General features: G+C 34.9%; 1 protein-coding gene across 4 annotated transcripts in view; it reads right to left on the reverse strand.

Moving 5' to 3' along the window:
* The window catches only part of ddr2a (discoidin domain receptor tyrosine kinase 2a), a 38,838-nt gene extending 14,127 nt beyond the window's left edge, over positions 1–24,711 (reverse strand). For all 4 annotated transcript variants that reach the window (XM_067373039.1, XM_067373040.1, XM_067373038.1 and 1 more), the window contains exons 1-4: positions 24,580–24,711; positions 7,129–7,236; positions 792–894; positions 248–479 (exon numbers count right to left, since the gene is read on the reverse strand). In XM_067373039.1, the coding sequence (XP_067229140.1) occupies positions 248–479; positions 792–894; positions 7,129–7,234 (441 nt within the window). In that variant the 5' untranslated portion in view covers positions 7,235–7,236; positions 24,580–24,711. The remainder of the gene's footprint in view (positions 1–247; positions 480–791; positions 895–7,128; positions 7,237–24,579) is intronic.
* Between the last annotated feature and the right edge of the window lie 1,567 nt (positions 24,712–26,278).

Raw genomic sequence — 26,278 nt, forward strand, 5'->3', positions numbered from 1 at the left:
AAAAAATAATAAAATTAAATAATAAAATACAATTAAGTTCATGAATAATAATAAAAAAAAGCATTACAATATTCCTAAATGTTATCAGTCAAAAAAAGGTAATATTGGTCAATTTCTATGTTCTTCATGTAGTTGTCTCCTTATAGTGAAAAGATCTAATTAACAACAATATGTAATCAGTTTAATAAGATGACACATGTAAATGAGTTCTTTATTATAGCACAGAGAGCAGTGTATCAGTGCGTACCTCTTTTCCCTGCCTGTTGCGCCAGGAGATCCAACGGCTGCCATCGCGGCTATATTTGATCTTGTAGGTCTGGGCAAACTCATTACCAATGCCCCCCGCGTGACGTCCCTGAGTGCCCACCAGAGTGATGAAGTGCAGAGAACGGAGGTCAATCTGCAGGAACTCGTTCATATTCTCAGGTTCTCCAGCTATCTCAGGGCACCATGCACCATCTCCTTCCTCACAGTCCAGCCTAAGACACAAAGAAAAATGCACTTAAACATCTGTTTAAACTACAGCAATCTCTCCGGGTCTTTGGTCTCTGGGCCGCATCATAAATTAGTATAAAATAGTTCATTTTGGTAGAAGGGGAATGTGTTGGGAACACTTAAAATCAGTGGAAATGCAGAAGCAATATATGGAGGAAGCATAATTACATCATTTTAGTGAGGCTAAGAAGAGACCACACACAGTTCCCCAGATGTGGTTTGATCCCACTTAAGATAACCTGCACTAGAACTCACGGTGTGTGTGTGTTTGTGTTTGAGTGTGTGTGTGCTCATACCTGCCATACTTTGCTGCTGTTGAGTCAGACCACTGACTGGAAGCTGAGATGTCTTCATCTAAGATCTGACCTCTGGACATTCCTAACGGGGACCGACACACACCTGTAAAAAAAAGTAGTTAGTGTTTATATGCCCACCAACTTTTTTTAATTCAAATTACACTGTAGAGTCACACTCATCTTGCGGATATGAATCTAAAAAACTTGTAACCATGACAATACTTAAAGGGATAGTTCACCCAAAAATGACCATTTACTCACCCTCAAGTTGTTCCAAACCTGTATGAATTTCCTTTTTCCGCTAAACACAAAAGAAGATATTTTGAAGAAGAAGAATTTGAACAGTTGATGGGCCCTATTGATTTCCATAGTTTTTTTTTTCCATACTATTGAAGTCAACTTGAGGGTATATGATGCCTTTTCACTTTTTGGTGAACTAACACTTTAACTTTCATAAAGCATTTTTTTTTTTTAATTCAATTTTATTAAATTAAACAATTTTTTTAGGACCTGACTTTTATGAATAATATAGTACATAATACAGATTGATTCACTCCATGAGAGAAATGGATAGAAATACAAAGATTTTGGAGATATATACAATGTTTTAGTAATAAAATATTTACAGATTAATAAAAGTAATGATTTTATCGCTGTATTTTACATTCCATTTTAAATGTACAGAACATACTAAATTTTTTTTAAAAAAGGTGTCAAAATGAATAAATAAAGTCTTTAAATTTTTTAAACATGCTAAAATGTACTTATTTATAGTTAAATTTTCCATGTGAGAAGGGATGGGTCTTGAAGAACACCTGTGTAAAGAGAAGAATGTAGGGCTTTAGACCACCACCGATTGATTAAACAGTATATTTTAAAAAAATTACTTTATATTTTGATTGCAAAATCAAATAATACTGTCAGAGCAAAAGAGGATATATAAACTCTTGATTTCTCATAATATTTCCTTCTTTGAGTGTCTGTGTGAAGATCCGGACAAAAAAAAAAAAAAAAGTGTACAAGGACACTCCTATTCCAAGTGGCCCCTCCATTTCAACAAAATAGGCTTTGTGATCCTGCCAGCAATAGCAAGGATAGTGGTGAAGGACTTTTTGTCTCTCTTTTCATTTTTTTTTCTCTCTCTCCTCCAAATGTTTGCTTAAAAGTCAAGATGGGGGAAACCTCAGAGGCTTGGTTTTGGCAATGACAAGCTGATATAATCCAAAACGAGCCGAATCCCCCAACAAAAAGCTCTTCCAGATGTAACAGAACGGCATCCTCCTCCCCCATCACTCTCTCTCTTTCTTTAACACACATTTGCAGTCATGCTCAAAAACAGACATATATACTTTAACATGCTAAGACTGGGCAACATAGAGAATATTCACAATATAACAATATATTTTATTTTTGAGGCAATATCAAATTAGGCAATATTTAATATTGTGTATATTTTAATGTACTTTTCATATATAAAATGGTAATATGCAAAATGTAAATTTTGTTTTGTTATTAATTTATTAAAATAAATTAATTTAATGTATTAAAATGTTTATTTTAAATGTTTTTTTAAAAATATATATGTAGGTAATTATATATTTACTATATTTAGTAAATATATAATTAGTAAATATATATTTTTCATATTTCATAAATTAAATAATTTTAGCTGCATCACTCAGCCCAAATATTCACACACAAAAAGAGAAAGAGCATGTGCTTTCATAGTTCAGGGCAGAGTTTTCATAGCTTTGTGAACGCAGGCAAAGCAGTGTTAGACAATTGACATGAGAGCGCCACATAGATAAAATGTCTTTCAAATGTAGTAGCCTACTGTTCAGCTGCAGACTTAGGGCCAACTTTGTGTGTTAACAGATGATCTCACATGGTCACAATGAGAAAAAGCGTGACATGGCAGTAAAATAATACGCAAAAACGAACATAAGATGAAATGTATTCTCAACAAACTGATTTTGTGATTAATATTAATTAATAGCTTAAGAAAATAAATTTGTTCATACATTCACAGCACTGTGTATTTACTCTCTGTTTTTCTACTCTCCAAGAGTGGACGATTATAGCCTCAGTATCAGATGGAGTAAACATTCAGTTACTGAGTCTAAAAATATTCCTCACTTCAGAAAGGTGGAAAAATACTCATGTTGTGTGAAGAAACTGTGGGTTTTGGTCTTTCCTCTCTCTCTTTCTCTTACGGGCCACTCTGGTCTTGTGCAGTAATTCATTGGTCCGAGTGGCGCTTATTTCCCCCTCCTGCCAGCCAGTTTTTTCCATCTTTAATCGTTGTGAATGGCACATTTGTTCCACCATGTTTGCTGTCTAACTGCAGGGTCCAAAACCTTGCACACACACATGTATACTAACATACACACACTTAAAAAAGAAGAGGCACTTACATTTTTTCTTTCTTTCTTTTTTTTTTTTTTTACAGTAGAAAAAAGTAAGTCTATAACTCAAAGTGGAAAAAAGCAGAGAGTAGGATGGTATAACTACAGTCTTCGGGAATTTTAAACAGAGGAAAGTTGGCAGAGGATATCTCATAGCTACTGAGTTCAGCAACACACTTTTCCAGAAGTAGGAAAAAAATGCAGCTTTATTTCCAGCGGAAATATAACGGAGCAAAACTGATATTTAAAGAGGTTACAGCATCTCTCTCCTGGAAAGAACGGAAATTCACCACCTTCGTGGAAAGCAACAATTTATACAATTTATCTGAAACACTGTCATTAACCTCTGTCTCTAACACTAAGGTCAACTAGCTGAATATCGAAACGATCAAACTGTAAATGTGAGAAAGACTGCTGCCGTGAATTATGAACTGCAGAAACAAATATCTGAAAAACACGCAGAGCCTTGGAGCAAAAAAAAAAGAAAAAGAAAAAAGGAGTAAGAAATAGAAGCTGTTTCAATATACTTTCCTGTTGTCAAAATGTCTGGTATGTACAAGCCACAGACTCCAGTCTGATTGTTGAATCCATTGTAAACAATCATGCTTGCGCTCCTGCTACATTCAATAATAAACTCAAAGCAAGGTCACATCCTCACACAGAGCTCACACGCAGTTCAATGAGGTTTGAGTGATGGACTCTATCCCGTTACATTTCACCACTCCTTTAGCATGGTGTTCTTTCCTTTCTAACCACCAACCTGTAAAAAAAATCGAAACTGAAGAATTTCTAAGTGTCTGTGATGAGAAGTAATAATATTCAGCAGCAATTATGGGATACCATGATATATTGCTACGGCAGTGTTTCAAAGTACTGTAGTGTATTGATCCAAACTGTAAAGCACAGCCCAAAAAAAGAAAGAAAGAAAAAAAGAGCAAACCCACACACAAGACAAAAACAACAATATGCAAATGGTAATGAATGGTGGGCATGTCGTGATAATTATTTCCAATATGCCATTATAAATCTGTAAATCATGAATTAATGAATCAAATGAAACTTTTTGTAGCCTATTTTAGGACCATTAAAGATATTTTGCATTGTGACATTATTTTCATATCAAAAAGCAAAAAAAAAAAAAAAAAAAAAAGTGAGCATGTCATGATAATTATTTCCACCATGTCATTATAAATTGAAGTGTACAAGAAACTTGTCATTTCTCAAGAACATGGTAAAATTAATATGTATTAAAGGGCATCTATTATGCCCCCTTTTACTCTGGTGTCCCCAGAGTGTGTATGTGAAGTTTTAGCTCAAAATACCCCACAGATCATCTTTTATATCGTGTTAAAATTGCCACTTTTTGGGGGTGACCAAAAACGTGCCGTTTTAGTGCATATGCAAATGAGCTGCTACTCTGGAAAATCACTATAAGAGAGCTTAATAAAACACAGTGTAAGAAGTGTGCATTTAAATATTATCCATAAACTCTCCCTCTCCCTTGCATTATCATCAACATACACAGCAAATTACACAAACACTTGTTACAATAAACAGCAAACAAATGTATACAACCCTTATGCCTTTTTGGGGGGTGCTTAATAAACTGGTAAGCTTTATATTGGTAAATCAACTCCGATGAACTGTAATGAAGTGCTCTCACTTTCATTATTGCCATATCCAGTATCGCTCTGGAGACTGTAAGCTGGATTAGAACAGTTCGTAATGATCCATCCTTGAGTAACAAATTTTTGGCAAAATCTGTATTTTGTATTGTCCCTTTGTATTGACATTCATTCACAAAGCAGTCTGGTATAAAATGATTCGTGCAGACATAAATGAATTTAGGTATATGGGGGCCAAATCCATTCAAAAATAAAAATAATCCACTGAGACTTCAGCGACTCTGATGTCAGGAGTACATGGAGACTGTTATGTTCACTCTTACATCCAACAACAAAACACCTCGACCGCTTACAAGACATACTTGTCGCTACAGCTGCTCCAGCCTGGACAAAATGGCGGACTTTGCACGACACGCTCAGAGCAGGGTCTATGCAAATACCGCAGAGTATGTCAGCAGTCGTGGGTGTCACTTTGCCCAGAATCTGCAAACGGCTTGTTCTGAGACTCTGCTTATGATTTATGGGAATAAAAAATATAAAAAATAGGGTTATAGTGTGGTTGTGTACACACACCTCCAACACACATTTATGTTAATAAATGTTATAAAGTTTTTTCACACAGGAACCCTTCATGAATGAAGACTTTCTTGAGACTAAATTCTCAAGATGGAAGGAAGGAAGAAAGGAAGGATGGAATGAATGAATAAATAAATAAATAATCAAGAAAATTATAATGCACTGCATACAGTTGTGTTTTGTTTTCATTTATTTTTAATTATTTTCAATGATTATGTCTTATGTATAAACACTTATAACACAAATATTGCAGTTTTTTCACATTATATAAGAATGAGATTTATTTAATTGTCATGAAAATAATGTCACAAATTAAAATCTTAATGTTCCTAATAATAGTCTTAATTTTTCTTATGTAAAACAAAACATTTCTTTCCTTATTTCTTTCTTTTGTTTCTGGGGTGAAAATGCTTGGCAGGGCCCCGCATGGCTCCTTCACCCACTTTTCTCTGATACTTTTAAACCGGAAAGTAACAATCCAGAGTGTTCGGACAGCGACAGAACAGCTGAGTGTAATTCTGTTATTTTTGCTTGTACCACAAGCCCTCTAAAGGCTTGAAAACAATTCAGACTCCCTTTACATAAACCACACAGAAGGATTTTTAACAAAGCATTTTACATATTCCATGTTTGCTTTGAAACAAGCCAAAACATTACTTTGTAGTTCAACCAAGCAAAGCGACAATTAAACCATCTGGATGGACTGGTATCCTCCTCTATGATCCATTAAAGCACAATATGTCTTTAAAATAAACCACTGAAGAACATTATGCACCTAAAACTACTCTCTATGTGTTTTAAAACACAATGCATTTTCAGTGTTAGGCTTTAATGTCATGCTTAAGGCCTTAATTTGTTAAAATATAGCAGAGCAACTGACACAAGATCAGTGGAAGGAAGCAATGTCACCCTAGGTAATCAAACTGCTTCATAAAGGAACACAGCCAAATATAGTACAAGAGCACAGTGTGGTTTTCATCCTGGGGGATCCCAGAAGAAACTGTCTCTAGCCATGGTGGTATTAGCTGCTTTCCAGACTTATGCTTTATTCTCTACTGTACGGCTGCTCACCATGAGCTGGCTTCTGGTTTCCTTGTAAAATATAATTGAACCTCACATTGACATCACACTTTCCTCCCCACAAACCACCCATGCTAGAGAGAAAAGGCTAGAGTTGAAAGACACAGATAAAAGAGAAGAAGTCATGAGAACCAGGATGGAATTTGGGCATCTTCCAGACCTTATTCAGACCTCAATATATTTGACTGATCACAACTACAGTACAAGGCTGCTAGTTTTAAACCTAGTAAAAAAAAAAAAACATTGCAATTTGCAGCAAACTGACTTTCAGAAAAACTTAAATTCATGGACAATAAAATCGGATATTGTGACCACATGCTGTTAGTGGTCCCACAACAACTGATTTCCATAGTGACTTGTCTCATAAATTTTCTCATAAATAAAGTTTTTGAGTTTAACCCCAGAGCAAATTTATGTCACCAATGTCTGCACTACTGTAGCTGTTCAATTAATATAATATTGTAGACTAGTAGTTAAGATTTGGGCCTGAGTTCCTACAAACTCTGAAATTCATGAGTTATCATCATTGTAAGCCACTAAACTCCAGGTCACAAGTCGCTTCGGATACGATGATCAGTTAAATGGCTAAACTGTACATAATACAGCTTGAGTCATTCAATCTCATTTTATACAATGAAAAAACATAACTACCTGGATTTACTTGAGACTTGACAGCTCCTGATAGGTAAAGGAGAATAAGGAGCGGAAAGAGCATCTTCCAAAGTTGCTTCATCTCAGGCGGAGACGGGACTATCATTCCTGGAGAATGAGACACATGGTTAGAAAAAACTCATGACTTCATTTCACCACAGACATCCAGGAACTGCTCTAAAGTGATTTCTCTAAGATTTAGAGACTGGGAATCAAGAGGACTCAACTGTACCTCAACAACCCTTGAACAGATTTCAGCCCAGGCTTCGGCCGCATGACAGTATTTATTTATGACGTTCCAAACTTGTATGACTTTCTTTCTTCTGTGTAACACAAAGAAGATATTTTGAAGAAATATGTTCTACATCAATCAAAGCCAAAATATACTACAAAATATCTTCTTTTGTGTTACACAGAAGAAAGACAGTCATTCAAGTTTGGAACGGCAATAGAGTGCTTTTCAACACATGATTTTGCTGCCCAAATGCGCATCACAATGGCTGGTCTTCAATCCTTTCATTCAGTTTTTATTCTCTCATTAGGCACTGAGCCATGACACAAGTTTAATGGGAAAACAGGTTGTTGTTATTTTGAGGCAATGGTTTTAATTTGGTCAATAAAGATACAATAATTGCCTGCAGGGCATAATGGAATTTCCATATAATCATTATACTGACGTGAGAACAGCAACAACTGCTGAGAAAACTTCACAAGGCATTGTGGCTAGAGTTGAAAAAATTTACAGTCTCTGAGTTCAAAGAGAAAATACTTGCTCTCTGGATTTACTTCAAGTACTGACCATCAAAACTTTTATGAAGTCTGCTTTGTACATATAATTTTGAGCAAACAAAGACACAATTAAACTAGCCAGCACATCTTAACATTCATATTTACATTAATTCAGTATGCAGATGCTTCTGTTTATGTATGCAATAAAAAGTTTAGAAAAAAAACAGAACATTACAAAAATCCTGTTCTTATTTTGTATCTTTGTCTTGTAAAAACTTCACTGAGAAGCAAAACGGCATGATATACTTATGACATACCTGCGACCTATGAGATGTAGATAATACTATTAAACAGTCAAAACACAGTTGACTACCTTTTTGCAAAAAAAAAAAAAAAAAAGTAATTAATTGTATTCAATGTGCACTTCTAGTGTACTTTAAACCTTAACAGTATTATTATGAAATTATAAATAAAGATGTACTTAAGTTCTATTTAAGTTGACCAAAAAGCATTCTAAAGTTCAGGTAACTGCATTTAATATAAATCTAATTTAATAACACGTCTTGCAATTACATGCAATTAAGTGTCTGAAAACATTACATTTAGTTTGTACTTAAATATATTCTTTTAAAGTATTATTTCCATAATTAGTACTCTTTTTAATGTGTATGCTAAAGTGTACTTCTTTTTTCACAAGGTTACTTCTAATAGTTTATGTATTTATGTATCTTATCACATTTATGTATTTGTTACAGGTTGCTGTGTAGATAATCCACAGAGATAGATGCAGAATACAGGAGGACAATTAAAGATATTTGTAATGAATGACAGGAACATAAACTCTAAACATGAAACAAATGAAAATGATACCGTTATCGTCCATGTAAAAAACAAAAAACACAATCTTGTGAAAATGGTGACGTCATGCGCATGCAAATTTCGTGTTCAGTCTATAGGTGCGTTATGCTTCTTTACAAAGTTTCTTTACAACCAGTGGCCTGGCAGCATAATACAGCATTTTTGTTGTTTTCACAGATCCCTGTGAATGGGGATCGTTTTGACAACATTGTCTCCTGCAAAGGAAGAACTTTTCAGTTTTTAGTACATTGTTCTCATGTAAACATACCCTAAAAACACAATGAAACCAAACATAACCCATACAGTATTTTATACAAACCCGATTCCAAAAAAGTTGGGACACTATACAAATTGTGAATAAAAAAGGAATGCAATAATTTACAAATCTCATAAACTTATATTTTATTCACAATAGAATATAGCTAACATATCAAATGTTGAAAGTCATGCCAAATATTGGCTCATTTAGGATTTCATGAGAGCTACACATTCCAAAAAAGTTGGGACAGGTAGCAATAAGAGGATGGAAAAGTTAAATTTACATATAAGGAAAAGCTGGAGGACCAATTTGCAACTTATTAGGTCAATTGGCAACATGATTGGGTATAAAAAGAGCCTCTCAGAGTGGCAGTGTCTCTCAGGAGTCAAGATGGGCAGAGGATCACCAATTCCCCCAATACTGCGGCGAAAAATAGTGGAGCAATATCAGAAAAGAGTTTCTCAGAGAAAAACTGCAAAGAGTTTGACGTTATCATCATCTACAGTGCATAATATCACCCAAAGATTCAGAGAATCTGGAACAATCTCTGTGTGTAAGGGTCAAGGCCGGAAAACCATACTGGATGCCCGTGATCTTCGGGCCCTTAGACGGCACTGCATCACATACAGGAATGCTACTGTAATGGAAATCACAACATGGGCTCAGGGATACTTCCAGAAAACATTGTCAGTGAACACAATCCACCGTGCCATTCGCCGTTGCCCGCTAAATCTCTATAGGTCAAAAAAAGAAGCCATATCTAAACATGATCCAGAAGCGCAGATATTTTCTCTGGGCCAAAGCTCATTTAAAATGGACTGTGGCAAAGTGGAAAACTGTTCTGTGGTCAAACTAATCAAAATTTGAAGTTCTTTTTAGAAAACTGGGAAGCCATGTCATCCAGACTAAAGAGGACAAGGACAACCCAAGTTGTTATCAGCGCTCAGTTCAGAAGCCTGCATGTCTGATGGTATGGGGTTGCATAAGTGCGTGTGGCATGGGCAGCTTACACATCTGGAAAGGCACCATCAATGCTGAAAGGTATATCCAAGTTCTAGAACAACATATGCTACCATCCAGACGTCGTCTCTTTCAGGGAAGACCTTGCGTTTTCCAACATGACAATGCCAGACCACATACTGCATCAATTACAACATCATGGCTGCGTAGAAGAAGGATTTGGGTACTGAAATGGCCAGACTGCAGTCCAGATCTTTCACCCATAGAAAACATTTGGTGCATCATAATGAGGAAGATAGACAAAGAAGACCTAAGACAGTTGAGCAACTAGAAGCCTGTATTAGACAAGAATGGGACAACATTCCTATTCCTAAACTTGAGCAACTTGTCTCTTCAGTCCCCAGACATTTGCAGACTGTTATAAAAAGAAGAGGGGATGCCACACAGTGGTAAACATGGCCTTGTCCCAACTTTTTTGAGATGTGTTGATGCCATGAAATATAAAATCAACTTATTTTTCCCTTAAAATGATAAATTTTCTTAGTTTAAACATTTGATATGTCATCTATGTTGTATTCTGAATAAAATATTGAAATTTGAAACTTCCACATCATTGCATTCTGTTTTTATTCACAATTTGTACAGTGTCACAACTTTTTTGGAATCGGGTTTGTATTTACAAATAAAACATGATGTAGCTTAAATGTAGAAAAATACTTGTCATGTTAGCTAGTTTATAGCATAAATAGCTAGTTTCTCTAAGAGAAGCTTTCAGCATATCTTAGCTAATTCTTCTATAGAGTAGTAGCTTAGCTAGCTGCATTAAAGGTGCAGTAGGTGATCTGGAAAATGCTAATGTTAGTCTGCTAGCATTGAAAGCATACGATCACACCCTCCCTGCAAATTGCCATCCAAAGCCACGCCTCCTCCAAAACACATGAACACACACACACACACAGCTGCTCTTGGCAAAGCGTCCTAAGAGATGGCGTTAAATGTCTTAAAGCACATAACATTACAATAATAATGAATGTTAACAACTTAGAGAGCTTGTACCTGACTGCTGCAGATTCATTTTGGTGTTAATAATACAGAAGTTATGGTGTGAACGCAGCATAAGCTCGCTGTTTTGATTCGGGAGGAACTGTAAAAGGTGGCTGCAGTTTGTTTGTGTTGCTCTGTGACTGACATCTGTCTGCATAGCATGAAACACGCTAATGACGTATGATGTCTGCGCAAACAGGGTGCACGAGGGTATGTAAAATCATACATTGACAGGCAGGTAGAACATCGTATTATTTCACTGGAACCGAATATAATAATTTGATTAACATTTTATGGTCCTATGCCTTCCACAGATTATATATATTTGTAAAAATACATTTAGACCATTTAAATATATGTTTTGAATATATGTGTATTTTGTTCCATTAAGAATTTGATATTTCCATTTTTATTGGAAAATAATACAAAGATGTTTGTAAAATTATGTAAAACTTTTAACAAAACCCAGCTAGACTGCATATCTACATGTTGAGAACTACGGATTTAGTTAATGGCAAAACACAAAATAATGTGAATGCGAACACTTGGTTATTTATGGGCCTATATAGTTAATTCATGCATTGTTTCTTTCCTAAATTACATATCGTTCAATGATGCAAATGTGCAAACGAGAGCTCTTGCTAAGTGTGTTTAACAGGATAGCGCATTTGCAATGCATTGGCTGAGCATTCATGTCTACATTTGTCTACTTGCAGTGTATGTTTCTGGCCTTGACAACACAAGAAAATAAAAAACTGACCAGGGGATGTGGACTGTCTGACTGTTGGTCAGACATTACCTCAGAGAATGTGTTAGTGCCAGTATGAATGACCAGTTCAGTCAAAATGTCACTTCCCCCTCAAATGATCATACTATGAAATAGTACTGGCAGCTTATTACACAACATGTATGTTCTCAAACACCAGTGAACAACAGATCCGCTTATAACAAATGATTAGGGGAAGGATATATCAGGATATATTCTACAAAACTCAATGTTACATGACTGTTTCAATCATTCAGTCAACTATATTTAGTTTTAAAAAGATGCTGCAGACTAGAACTAAGCTTGCTTTAATTATAATGGAGAAAATGAGATATAAATGCTGGATTGTCAACAAGCGCAGGATTACTCACTGGTTTTAACTGTGCATGACTGTCCTGGTTCTTTGAAGGTCTCAACACATGATTCATGATGGGTTATGTAACCCCATACGGGTCCATGCGACTATATTCCTCATAGCGACTATATTCCTCATAGCGACTATTTATTGTAATTGAAAAGAAAAAAGCAAATTTGTTCATTATAATACAAAATATCTAGTAAATGGTACTACCAATTAGAACCAATCTTGTAAAACCATAAAGTGCCTAATTGTAAAAGCAAAAACTACAAGTAGAATCATTATCAGTAACTGTGTCTTCATTAACCAATCCTTGTTGTGTCACTAAAAACTATTTTGAACTAAACATACATTTTCTGATTGAAACAGCAGCATGCACATTTATCAAAGTTATATAAGTTCAGCATAAAATTTTTAAGGCTGGAACAAAAGTGACTTTGGATCTCTGTTGGATGCCTTAACAAGCCAAGAAAAGTCTTCATCATCAGCCAAACACAACTTTCCTCACAGGATTGGAGTAGGAGTGCCCTATATATGAACACGTGTGATCAGGCATTTCTGCTTCTTGTGCCTCATTTAAGGTCGAGCATTTCAAAGAAGTTTTAAAAGACTGTCAAAAGCCCCATAGACTCAACATACAAAACACCCTTTGAACATTCACAAAGTTAAGAAGGCTAATCAGAGGAACTCTGTAAAGATACAATAACAAAGTTTAACGTGACTTTATCACCATGAATAGGGCAATTAGCATTTGCCCTCCCTTTATTTAAATAACAGAGTGGCTCCAAAGCATTTGGACACATCTGCCAAACTAAGAATGCATTAATTGAATCGCATTTCATAAAACTGATGATTTCGGTCCTTAATTCGAGCCGCGTTCGAAGCCATTGTAAAATACTCTGTAAACACATACCTGTGACCTCAATTCATTAGTATTAAAGAATTAGTTTAAGATTTGTTAGGATATTTATTTATATACCTTCGATTGTGTTCATCAGAAAGAAGAAAGTCATATACACCTAGGATGGCTTGAGGGTGAGTAAAGTTTGGGGTAATTTACATTTTAAAGGGTTAGTTCACCCAAAAATGAAAATTCTGTCATTTATTACTTACCCTCATGTCGTTTCACACCCGTAAGACCTTCGTTAATCTTTGGAACACAAATTAAGATATTTTAGTTGAAATCCGATGGCTCCGTGAGGCCTCCATAGGGAGCAATGTCACTTCCTCTGTCAAGATACATAAAGGTACTAAAAACATATTTAAATCAGTTCATGTGAGTACAGTGGCTCAATGTTAATATTATAAAGCGACAAGAACTGCGACTTTTGGTGCGGCAAAAAAACAAAATATTTAATTATGTAGTGATGACCGATTTCAAAACACTGCTTCAGAAAGCATCGGAGCATAAATGAATCAGTGTATCGAATCATGAATCGGATCGCGGGTCAAACCGCCAAACTGCTGAAATCACGTGACTTTGGTGCTCCGAACTGCAGATACGACACACAGATTCACAATGCTCCGATGCTTTCTGAAGCATTGTTTTGAAATCGGCCATCACTATATAAGTCGTTATTTTGGGTTTTTTTGCCGCACCAAAAGTATTCTCGTCGCTTTATAATATTAATATTGAGCCACTGTACTCACATGAACTGATTTAAATATGTTTTTAGTACCTTTATGGATCTTGACAGAGGAAGTGTCATTGCTCCCTATGGAGGCCTCACGGAGCCATCGGATTACTTCGGATAACTATAATGATGAAGATACAGTTCTAAAAATGTTAAAGAATTTAAGAATCCACACCACAACTATATCAACAATATCATTGGAATAATTTTTTTTAGCTGATGAACAATAAAAACATTGGCTGCCAATCAGAATCCATTCCGCTTTAAGAGCTTGAGCATTTAAAGTGGCAAATGACATAAACAAATAAATAACCACAAAATAAATAAAATAATAATAATAATAATAATTAAAAAAAAAAAAAAACAGCCGAACATTCAATGAAGAACCACCTGGTGTGGTTTCGAGGGGCTTTGAGGGCTCAATAATGAGAAACAACTAACTCAACTCTTATAAATGTGCTTTGTCTCCCCAGGGACAACCCTGTTTGTTTAACATGTGTGACTCTGCAAACCTCTCTGTGAACTCCCAAGCAGAGGGGATACCACACAGGGGAAAGCGCAGTCATGACCTGGGTTACAAGGACCCTCAATTACTCACTGCAGTGCATACCGGGGTTACGGCGCAGTGGGGAGAGGATTCTTTGGTGTGTTATTCTGCCAGCATTACCCAAAGTCACATTCCCAAGTTCAAAACACTTTTAACACTTCGTTAACATTCAATTTCAGTGATAACTTTTAAGATCAAGTTAATGCAATTGCAAATACAATAATATTTTATATGTATTTATTATTAAATTGTATTGTGTATTGTATTTATGAATAGTAATCAAGTTTTGAATCAAATTAATCAATAAATGCATGTTCAATCTAGTAAAGCTGGTAAATATTTGATAATGGATGACACTAAGGTGTCATTTGAATCCAAACCGCACTGTGACTTTAATGGTCTGCATACAGAAAATCCCACAATTGTTTTTAATTCTCTCAGCAGTGAATGTTGGAAGTTTATTACTCTCAGAGGTATTTCAAATGGTATTCCCGTACTGCGCAGCAACATGCAGTAGTTTAGGTGAAGTCCCTTGGTTTATGAACTTTAATGATAAACCTATTTCAGGCTGAGTGTGAACAGAGCAGATGATCTAGGTCACAGTGAGATTTTTAGTAATCATATGGAATTACTGGACCATTGCCACTGAAGCATTCATATGTGCTCCACACATTTACAGCATAATATATGATTAAAGGGCCTGTGGTGTTGGAAATTGGTACCAGCCCTATGGGGCCATTCCTCAAATGTCACGTTTCAAAGTGTTCACACTGAGTGATTCTGCAAGGAGCCAGATGAGAATAATGGAAAGGGACATGGGCAGATGGGGCACAACGAGGGAAGTAATAAGAGATTTGTCTCTAAAACCAGTCTGTGTGTGTATGCTAGTGGTATACTGCATTATAAAGCTGTCATGACCTAATCACATAAATTGAGAAGACAAAGTAGGCAACCATTTCAGAATATGGATGGTTTTTAAAATTTCAGACATTGCAGACTTTCAGACAGACTGGCACTTTATATTTAGCAACTGTTAAAGTTTCACATTTGTGGCACCCAAGTACATTGGAATGTTTAAAATCATTTTACCAGCGACTCTAAATTCATGCTGCAGCTTTCTAAATCACCTGCCATGCTTCATACGTCATGCTTCAAAGAAGACATTAAAAGTGCAAGTAGTCACAATTAGTTCAAAGGTTTGGGGTACATTTGGGGTACAGTATGTTTAAAGAAAATCTGATCAAAAAAGAAAGTAAAGACTTTTACGTTGTTACAAAAAAATTATATTTCAAATAAATGCTGTTCTTTTGAACTGTCTTTTCATTGAAAAAAATGCATCAAGCTTTCCACATAAAAATAAAGCAAGCACAATAGTTTTCAACCTTGACAATAATAAGAAATGATTCTTGAGCACCGAATCAGCATAATGATTAGAAGCATTGTGTGAAACTGAAGACTGGAATAATGACTGCTGAAAATACATCTTTGCCATCACAGGAATAAATTACATTAAAAAAAATAAAATTGTAATAATAATTAAATTGTAACAATATTTCATTATATTATATGTATTATTATTATTATTATTATTATTATAATCAAATAAATACAGTCCTAGTGGGCATAAGACGTCTTTCAAAAACATAAAAAAATCTTATGACCCAAACTTTTAAATGGTGATATACTTTACACTTGTGACAATCTCCCTGAAGAGGTTTGGACCAGTAAATGTCTAGCCCTGAACTTCAGCCACTATGCCTTAGAAACATTTAAGCATTAGAAAAGGGGAATGGAATCAGGAAGCAGCATAGGGCAGATTCAAATCTGTGTCTCCCACATGTGGACATAAGCAACTGTCTATCTGTTAAAGCACATCTGCCACATCAATGTAAAGAAGATCCATCATGATTTTTTTTTTTTCATATTATATTTGTTTTAGTGTCTTAATGCGAGGAATATTCCACATTGCAACATGGAAGTTTGGAGAACAAAAACACTTTTGCTGTCTAAAGTAGTGAGACTAAATGATCTTCCCAGTGCCAATGCCGCTCTTTCTCATATTTCTCCTTTGATCTTGAAATTAACTGATGATAAGAAAAATGCAGCTCATATCTGTTGGTTTCATTGATGTGAACTCTGTTAAATTTGCATATAGCGTGGGAATTGAAGATCGAATTTATATCCGTTTTGCGGAGACACGTTTATGTGGCCAAGTGAACAATCTGATTCAGTAAAGCCAAGTGATCTGATCAGTAAAAATGCAACACACAAGTGGTGTAAAAAGGCCTTTAGTCTCCATTTACTAGTGTTAGTAGAACCATCAGTTTATCTAAAGGCCTTTTTATAACTTTTGAGTTATTTAGTCTCACAAGAGCTTTGCATTAGTTTTTAACAAGATTATTAATTACAAAAAAGAATGAAACACTTTAATGAACTAATTTGGAGGGCCCAAGCTTAAAAACCGCAGTGAGTGTTGCCATTCTAAATATTTCTTTCGAATATGATAAAAAGCCAATTGACCCTTTGCAAAGACTCGCCCACCTTAGTTACTGTTGCTTTGTCTGACAAGCCGTGCCGCTGTCACACCAAACACAGTGAAAAATACATCACGTAGCAAAGAGGATACTGACACGTCGACAGAAAAGACAAAGCAGGTTACTTATGATATTAAACAAAGTCCCAGCTTTCAAACTGTGTAGTTTTTTTTTTTAAGAAATTCAAACAATAAAAAACGTTTTGTTGCTCTGTAATGTGTCGCCACAGATTGCTGTAGTGCCTCAGCTCAAGAGGATCGTAAACCGATCATCTCTTCCTACTAGTTCATTTATAACATCAAATAAACATTAATGAACATGAGAAGGAATGTAGTTTAAAACGCGGAAAGACGTCAATACACACCATTTTTCAAGTTTAACTCCACCGAGGTTAATCTTCTAACTACTGGCTGCTTTGTTGGACAAAATGGCGGATGCGGCGTTCTGATTGGTTAGATCGCTTGTTAAACTCCCGGCGAAGGGTCAATTCACACCAAGAACAATAACTATAAAGATAACCATAACGTTAACTATATTAGCATCCACACCAATAAACAATAACGCATGGTTTGTTGCAACGCTATCTCACGACCAATTCGGACTTATTTTACGAGGTGGCTAATTCGTATGAATTCATACGACCTCACTCGTGCGAATTCATACGATTTGTCTAAACCCCAGTGACGGTTAGGTTTAGGGGTGGGGTTTGGGGTAGGTCATTCGTATGAAATCGTACGAATGTGTCAACTCGTAAAAATACAAACGATTTAGAAGAATTGCCGTGAGATTGGGTTGTTTATTCTAAGAGTATGTTGCAGTTTTGTCATCTACCACTTTAAATAGCTCTTTAAAGCAGAATGGATTCTGATTTGCTGTCAATGTTTTTATCGTTCATCATCTCTAAAAAAAAAAAAAAAAAAAAATATATATATATATATATATATATATATATATATATATATAAGTAATATATAATATTTAATATTAAATCATAATATTATTAATATATATAATTTCTCTGTTCTGTTTTCGCCATAGTTATGGTGTGGACTCTGCTATTCATTTATATTTAGAATGATTTTTAGAACTATATATTTATCATTATATCGTTTTTTTTGTGTGAACAGGCCTTAAAGGGAGAGTTTAACCAAAAATGAAAATTTGATGTTTATCTGCTTACCCCCAGGGCATCCAAGATTTAGGTGACTTTGTTTCTTCAGTAGAACACAAATGATGATTTTTAACTCCAACCGTTGCAGTCTGTCAGTCGCATAATGCATGTCAATGGGAATTACATCTATAAGAGTCAAAAAAAACATGACAGACAAATCCAAATTAAACCCTGTGGCTCGTGACGACACATTGATGTCCTAAGACACGAAACAATCGGTTTGTGCGAGAAACCGAACAGTATTTATACCATTTTTTACCTATAAAACACCACTATGTCCAACTGCCCTGCGCATCCGATTAGTGAGGTCTGAACGCGCTCTGACAACGGAAGTGATGTCTCGCACTCATTGAAGCAAAGCGCAAGACATTAATCTTCAGACTTCCGTCATCAGAATGCGTTTTCTGACCTCGGATATGCAGGGCAGTTAGACAGAGTGGTGTTTTAGAGGTTAAAAAAAATATAGAAATACTGTTCGTTTTTTTGCACAAACTGATCGTTTCGTGTCTCAGGACACCAAAGCCGCAGGGTTTAATTTGGATTTGTGTTTGCATGTTTTTTTTACTCTTATAGACAAAGTTCCCATTGACATGCATTATATGACTGACAGACGGCAACGGTTGGAGTTAAAAATCATCATTTTTGTTCTACTTAAGAAACAAAGACATCTACATCTTGGATGCCCTGGGGGTAAGCAGATAAACATCAAATTTTCATTTTTGGGTGAACTATCCCTTTAATTCTGAAGATTATTGCGCTCAACTGCTCTGAAATATTTTTCTTATCAGTATAGTTAAAAAGTAATCATTTTAAACATTTTAGAATCAAGTTTCTAATATATATATAGCCCTATACTATAATTATTATAAAGAAAAGCTTAAACTAAGAAGGGAAAAATAAATATGTGTTATGTCTATTTAACAGAAGTTTTGTGGTGAGAAATACATTTTCCCTAAAGAACAGCAATCCCAGAGATTCTAACCATAAACAGACTCTCAGTAACACACTAGAATACTACTACTGAGAAAACGTAATTCCAGAAAATCACACTAAACACCTTTTTATCTGATAACAGAAACCATCAGTGATTTGAAGGAACTTATTACACCTCCTAGCACAGAGCGCCAATAGTGCACAAAAAGGCCGTGCCCCTCGTGAGACCTCTTAGTGTAAATATAGTAGGATTTAGCTGATTCCAAACCACAATACTGGCTCTTCAGTGCAACTTGGCAAAACGAGTCAATTACATATTACACACGGCCTTCTAGGCACTTTAGTCAACAAAATTCAGATGCAATAGGTGAAGATCGCTTTAAAGTAAAACGTGGCCTCGCGCAGAGCCTGGTTACCTCATAAACAGCATGAGGCCCATATCAGGAAAAAGGAAATGAAAGTCAAAAATAGTGTCAGTGATTTTGCAATGAGGACACAGTGTGCTCTTTGAATTTAAATTCATAGTGGGGCTCACTGCAAGGTATCGCAACAAGTATCTATGCAAAAGCTAGTCCATTTTTACAGCTGAATTAGCATTTGGTATAAACATGTAAGGTAAGTATTTTCTTAATGTGCTCTGCAAACCACAACGACAAAGAGTAAAGCACATTTTATATGCAAAGCTTTTATCTTTATGCACTTTTTCCTGTGCCACATCGAGAATATTTGAGTCATGTATAGTAATAATGTTTAGAGCAGGAACAGTGTCTTTTTCAGGTCAAGGACTTTTTGGTGGATAGAGACTAAAGGATGCATACGGTAGTATCATATTAATGTAATTGGGTCTTTTTTTATATTAAAAGTATTTGGTGTGTGTTTTAACAAGTTTCAGTTGTTAAATAACATTTCAGTGTTTAAATTCATTTTTAAGTTTTTTTTTTTTTTTTTTTTTTTTTTGGTCAGGTGGTACAACCAAATAGCTCTATGTATATACTGTAGTTATACTACCTAACATGGAAATTGTACCAACCTACCCATACTTGAAATTAGCAGTTTTTACCAGCATCTACAAACCTGTGCAACAAAGATCAATTGTGGTCCTCTGGATGATGCATTTTCATGTTTACTGTAATTACCTTGTCACTTCATAATAAAAGAGCCATGTTTGCAGTTGTGCCACCCTGACATTTGAGATTATACAAATATACAAATTTTGCTGGACAAAAGTTTTTTAATGATCTCAACAGCTTTAAAACTACTGATATTTATAAAAGTTGTTTAGATGAAAGGTTTCAAACCTAAAATTATGCCATAGTATTTAGTTTTTAATTCCGTATTATTAAAACACCAATTTAAATAGTTTTCTTAGTCTGTTCATTTGTTCGGACAGTTGCACCACCTGACATTTTGGGGGGTTATGTTCACAAAACATAAAATATGATGCATTATTTAAATGTATTCAAACTAAATAGGTTTTATAGAATAAAGAGATATACGTCATGAATTTATCAAATTATTTTACAAGGAAATAATGCACTTGGACTTGGTCATTGACTCAGTTACATAGTTTAATATGATGGTTGCATTGCGCAGTCTTCAAAATAATTATTATATATTCTAATTATTATATTTAATATTTAGCTTTATATATTAATATTTTCCATATAAGCTTTGCTCTTGACAAACAATTCTCTAAGCTTCATTATAGAATATAGCAGAGAAGCTAATGACAGCTTCATAGAATGGAGGACAGATAGGTCATACATTATCTAAAGGCCTCAATTCAATATCACCATGCATCAGTGTCAAAATCTGGTTTCAATTTGTGGCCTTGCAAGCGAGAGCTTTCCGAGATCTGGGATCAGCACTTAACCAACCAAATAACCAGAAAATGACAGTGAAGGGCTGTTCAAACGGCACCTATCAAGATGACTATATGCACTTTCGGTTGAATTTTCGAGCCTCCCTTCACTGCTCATTGTAAATAACTGTCAAGATTTGAATCATATCATTTAAAAATGAATGCAGTGGAAACTTCATAATGATGTATTTAAAAATCCTGTGGAGATGTAAGCATTTGCGCCACTCATTCCAAACATAGTTTCTCTCTTTGTCGTGGTGTCTCAGTGTAATTCAGCTCTCAAATACAATAGTGCATTTTATTTGGCATTCAACTTACCGCTGGAGTAAATGGATCTTATTCGCCAGGCTGATATTCACACGCCTGTAAATTTAGGTATGAAGAGAAAGACCATGTGTTTTTCATTTGAAACCTCTTTCATACCTCCCTAAAGCAATGGTCATAGTGCTGCAGATATTTTACTTTCATGGAAATGCATAAATTCAAATCAAATGGCAGTTCCAGCAAAATTAGAGCCAAGTGATGGCAAAAACAGATGCAAGTGCAACGACACATGTTACAGAATCATGAGGTTTTGTGATGAGTAAAGGTTAACTAACCTAAAGCACAGGTGACTGAAAACGTCATTTTGACAAAGGTGTCATATACTGTACGGTTAGCATAACTACATAGTGCTGCTATTAGATAATTAAAAGGCCACAAACAGTATGAAACAATGTCTGCTAATATCAGATGGTAAGAAAATGCTTTGAAAAAAGAAATAGTTATTTGTTGGAAAAAATAGAAATAGTCAAAATCTTGCCTATTTAATTTCTTGAAATGGTCTTTGTAAGACGAGAGTACAATCGCACAATCATATGCAATTTAAAATGATTTCAAATGAAATAAGCAGTCAGCTGTTAAAATTCTTAGAGCTGAAGATCACTTTCAGATTTTTAGAGTGCTATTTACAGTGTAAAGCTATATGGTCCAATGGGTCATAGTTTGAATGAAGCCGTTTTCCGGTGAACTTCATATATGCACCTGCACAAAACACACTGGAATGTAACATATACTCTCTCCTGAGCTTTCAGACTTAAATTACAGACTTAATCTGTGCCAGTGGAAAAATCATTTTCTATTTTCTTTTTGAAAAACAACAGTCAGTTTATGAAGTGTTGCATGAATCATACAAGACTCAAAGCAAGTAGTGGGTGCTTTCTTACTGAAATGTCAACATATATTTCTAAAAGAGCAGATTTGCACATATCCACTCTTTAGCCTGCCATGCTCACTCTTATCCAAATCATAACTGTCAATCTACTTATATTATATATATATATATATATATATATATATATATATATATATATATATATATATATATATATAAATAAAAACGACTGCAGCCAACTTATTCATATATTACATAAATTACATACGCACATATATATATATTTTTTCTTCCTTTGTCTATCCAATCTGATGGTTTGAGTTCCAGTCCACAGAAGGTTCTTTATAGTGAAAAAAAGGTTCTTTAGATTTTTAAATTGTTCATACTAAGAAAAAAAATGCCTCTTTTAAGAACTGTTCACTGAAAGGTTCTCTGAAAGGTTCACTGAAGAACCAAAAATGGTTCTTCAATGGCATCACTGAAAAAAAAACTATTTTTGGAAACTTTATTTTTTTTTAAAGTGTGTGTAAGGTATATGGACACTAACAAACATATTATTTCTTGTTACACAGTCGAGACCAATGTAACAGTGAGAAAAGTTTCTGATTTTACAGCAATACATTGATCTAGGAAGTGGTACTGTATCAAGAGCTGGGATGTCTAGTACAGTAGGAATAATGCAATTTACTGACTTCCCATGAATTGGAAAGGTTAATGCCAATTAAACTAAACGTATCAGCTAAGATGACAAAATTAAGGATTTCTGCCAAAATGAATACACTGCAAAAATGATTTTCTTAGTGTTTTGCCTTGTTGTCCAGTACAAATATCTAAAACAAGATACATTTACTTGAGAACCAAAATGTCTTAAAATCAAAATAAAGCAAGTAAAAATAAAAAATAAAAAAAAAAGATCTAACAGTGGGGTCAGAAAAATAAACCTAATTCAAAACCTATTTCTTACTTCATTTACAGATTTTTTTTCTTGTTTTAAGCATAAACTCACTTAATTTGTATACATTTTTATCCAATAATTTTTTCAGTGTACTTAGACTGTGAAGGTAAAACAAATACATAAACAGAATATTAAATTACTGCAGCCAAATGTAAAGTGAAACTGAACTTCAGATAATGGTTTCATTGGTCCAAATCAAGTAAAATGTAATGTACAAGTATATGACTTAAGAATTATTATTTATAATAGCTTTGCAATGTAAGCATCATAATAACAAAATATGGAAAAGCATTAATATGGTAGTATATGCATTACTATACTGTAGGCCTGGCTTGAATGCAACATTCAGTGTTAAATGTACCAGGGGGTCTCTCTGCAGTCTCTTTATCCACTAAAGGGTCTGAAAGAGATTGAGATCACTATTACTCCTTACCCTGACCTGCAAGCACTGAGCTAAATTGCATGTAAACAATCCTAAAGGTTTGTAAATCTTTTTCCACCCTTTACCAGAGTTGATGGGAAGTTAAATTACATTAATGTATATGAAATGTAAATGTTTTAAAGCATTATTATTTCCAATGTTCAACTGTAATCAGTGTACTGTATGTCCTAACACAACAACCAGCCTCATTATAGCCTTTTTGCTATCTGAACAAAACATTAAAAATATAGCAAACAACAGCTTTGGCTGTAAATAAAGCTCTAGTGTTTTCGTACATAAATGCTTACAGAATGTATAAAACTGATTCGCAGTTCAGACGAATCGTTAAGGTCTTGGAAAGGTCATCACTGAGTAATGCCGGTAGTGAGGTCATGAACCACGTCCTACACAAACCAGGTTGATTTGCACAGTGGGAGGATATACAGCGGCCCCGAAAGTGTTTGGACACTTAAAAATGTCAAAACAAATGACCTTTTGTCATTTTTTTGTGGTAATTTTTAGAGGATGTACAAAGTCAAATCCCCTCAAGTTCAGTCAGGTGTCTAGCAAAGTAACCACAGGTGAAATTCATAATTTATGATAATTATACTAATACTATTGAAAAGTGGGTTTTATCAGTTAAAAACTTTAATTTTTTGCGGACCATTTTGCTTTAAAAGGTGTGATTATCAAGATATCAAACTATATTTATACATTGAAGTGGTCATACATTTAAGACAGGCTCATTTGTCCAAATACTTTTTAGGGCCACTGTACTTTATTTATACCTCACATAAACTTAAAATTTGATACTACATACTACAAAAAGGGCCACATTTATATCTCCACAAAGCTGCATAAAAAAGGGAAGGAGAAAGAAAGTCCTGATCGAGGGACAATACTAATACAATATAATTTCCGAGCAGAATAAAAATACTTTGAGTACACTTATGTGAAATTTAACAAGCTAGAACATGTATGATAGCCACCTTGTTAAAAAAGTAAATTCAGAACAGCTGGTTTGCAAAAGTTCACTGGATCAAGTTGCTCTGCTATCCGCTATTTTAGTCTGCCATGCAAACAGTGGCTGTCCAATGCAAGCTTTAACACAAAGACAACGGCAGAGCACTGATACACATTAAATCATCTTAAAACCATCACAATCACTCATATACACATTCTCATAAATCAAACTGAGGTAATTACCGAACTAACGAATTAAATAATAAAAGATAACAAAGAAAAATCCAGACATAATGCAAACTTACTGCTTGGGTTGTTTTTTTTTCAGACCATTTGTCCAGGGCTTTCTTAATTCCAAGTAATGTATGAGTAACAGGAGGAAAAGACAAGGGTTTTTCTTTCTCTACGAAGTTCTCTCAGTTCTCACATTCAGGCACAGTAAGCTGATGTAAGACACCGCTGGATGAGGGAAGAGAGAGAGAGAGAGAGAGAGAGAGAGAGAGAGAGAGAGAGAGAGAGTCTAAAAAAACTAACATTCTGAGGATTCTTGGGAAAATGCCAAAGTCCCAGAATTCTTCCTGCCATACAGAAGGTTTCAATTAAGTCAGACTCCTGTGACCAATCAGAGGAGATTTTCTTGAATATGCTTTCTCTATTTTATAGTCCAACTACACTTATATATATATAAAAATAAAAAAAATCAGAAGTGAGGTGATAGGAACAGCAAGTATTAGGTTTTTAACGCCTTTCAAAAATGTTTTGAACAGTTTATGTTCTTATGATCAGTTATTTTCCACTGTCATGTGTTGGCTCCCACTAATGTTAGTGGGAGTATTTAAAATTTATTGAAAAGCAGCGAATTTTCCTTTCCACATGTACGTTGGTTTGCATTTATTTTCCTGTTGTACCCTACTATGAAAACTATTAATTAATTCTTGAAGAAGTATGGGTACCTCAGTTCTGGTTGTAAATCTGGCATTGTTTATCAGTTGAACTTCACATAGTAAGAAGGATTTAAAATACCCATTTTTTCTATCATACAAAATTGTGATTAGGTAGTTGTGACTTCGTGACTTGTGAATTTAGTTTGCCTTCCCCTTTAAATCTCTCCTCCACCTCTATAGAGGAAAATCAATCTCCAAGATAATGAGAAAAGCAGTCAACTTTTTTTTTTTTTAACCATTAGCTTTGGCTAGGGACAGGATATTCAATAATAATTTATAGATGGAAAACTGATACAGAACTACTGTTATAAAAGAAAACGCGTGCAATATGAATTCAAAACTTCACTGATCTGAGGCAACACAATTCTGTATACTGACATGGCCTCATTTGATTACCACTAAAAAGCAAGCAAACATTTGACCATAATTAAGTCTAAAGAATGGCCTCGGAGTTTTGTCATTATCCAAAGCCAGCTAACTTACCGTACATATTGAACTAACCTTCTGTCTGAGTTGATGTTTTTCCTCAAGGACACAAAAAAGATACAAAGAGGATATTCCAAGTCACAAATCGCCTATATTTAATCCCAAACCATCAACGTTTGTGCGAGCGAACTAGATTTAAATCTTAGAGGCCTTTTATTTAAAACATCCTCTTGATTCCAACATTGCACATTTATTTGCAAGAAAGTATTTTAATTTAAAAGTCAAAAGCTTTGTGGGATGTTTATAACTAACGTTAATATTCAACCACGTGATTAGTGTAGACAGATTTTTCATTTCTCTATTGAGTTTTTTGTATTAGGGTAAACAGACATCATCTCAGAATTCCTGGAAAATCATGCTTAAGTTAAAGGGTTAGTTCATATTCATTACTTACAATCTATCAGCATTTCGGAGCGCCAAAGTCACATGATTTCAGCAGTTTGGCTGTTTGACACGCGATCCAAATCATGATTCGACACGCTGATTCATTGCTCCGATGCTTCATGAAGCAGTGTTTTGAAATCGACCATCACTAAATAAGTCGTTATTTTTTTTTTTTTTTGGCGCACCAAAA

Source organism: Chanodichthys erythropterus, chromosome 21 (assembly GCF_024489055.1).
Source record: "Chanodichthys erythropterus isolate Z2021 chromosome 21, ASM2448905v1, whole genome shotgun sequence".
NCBI lineage: Eukaryota > Metazoa > Chordata > Actinopteri > Cypriniformes > Xenocyprididae > Chanodichthys > Chanodichthys erythropterus.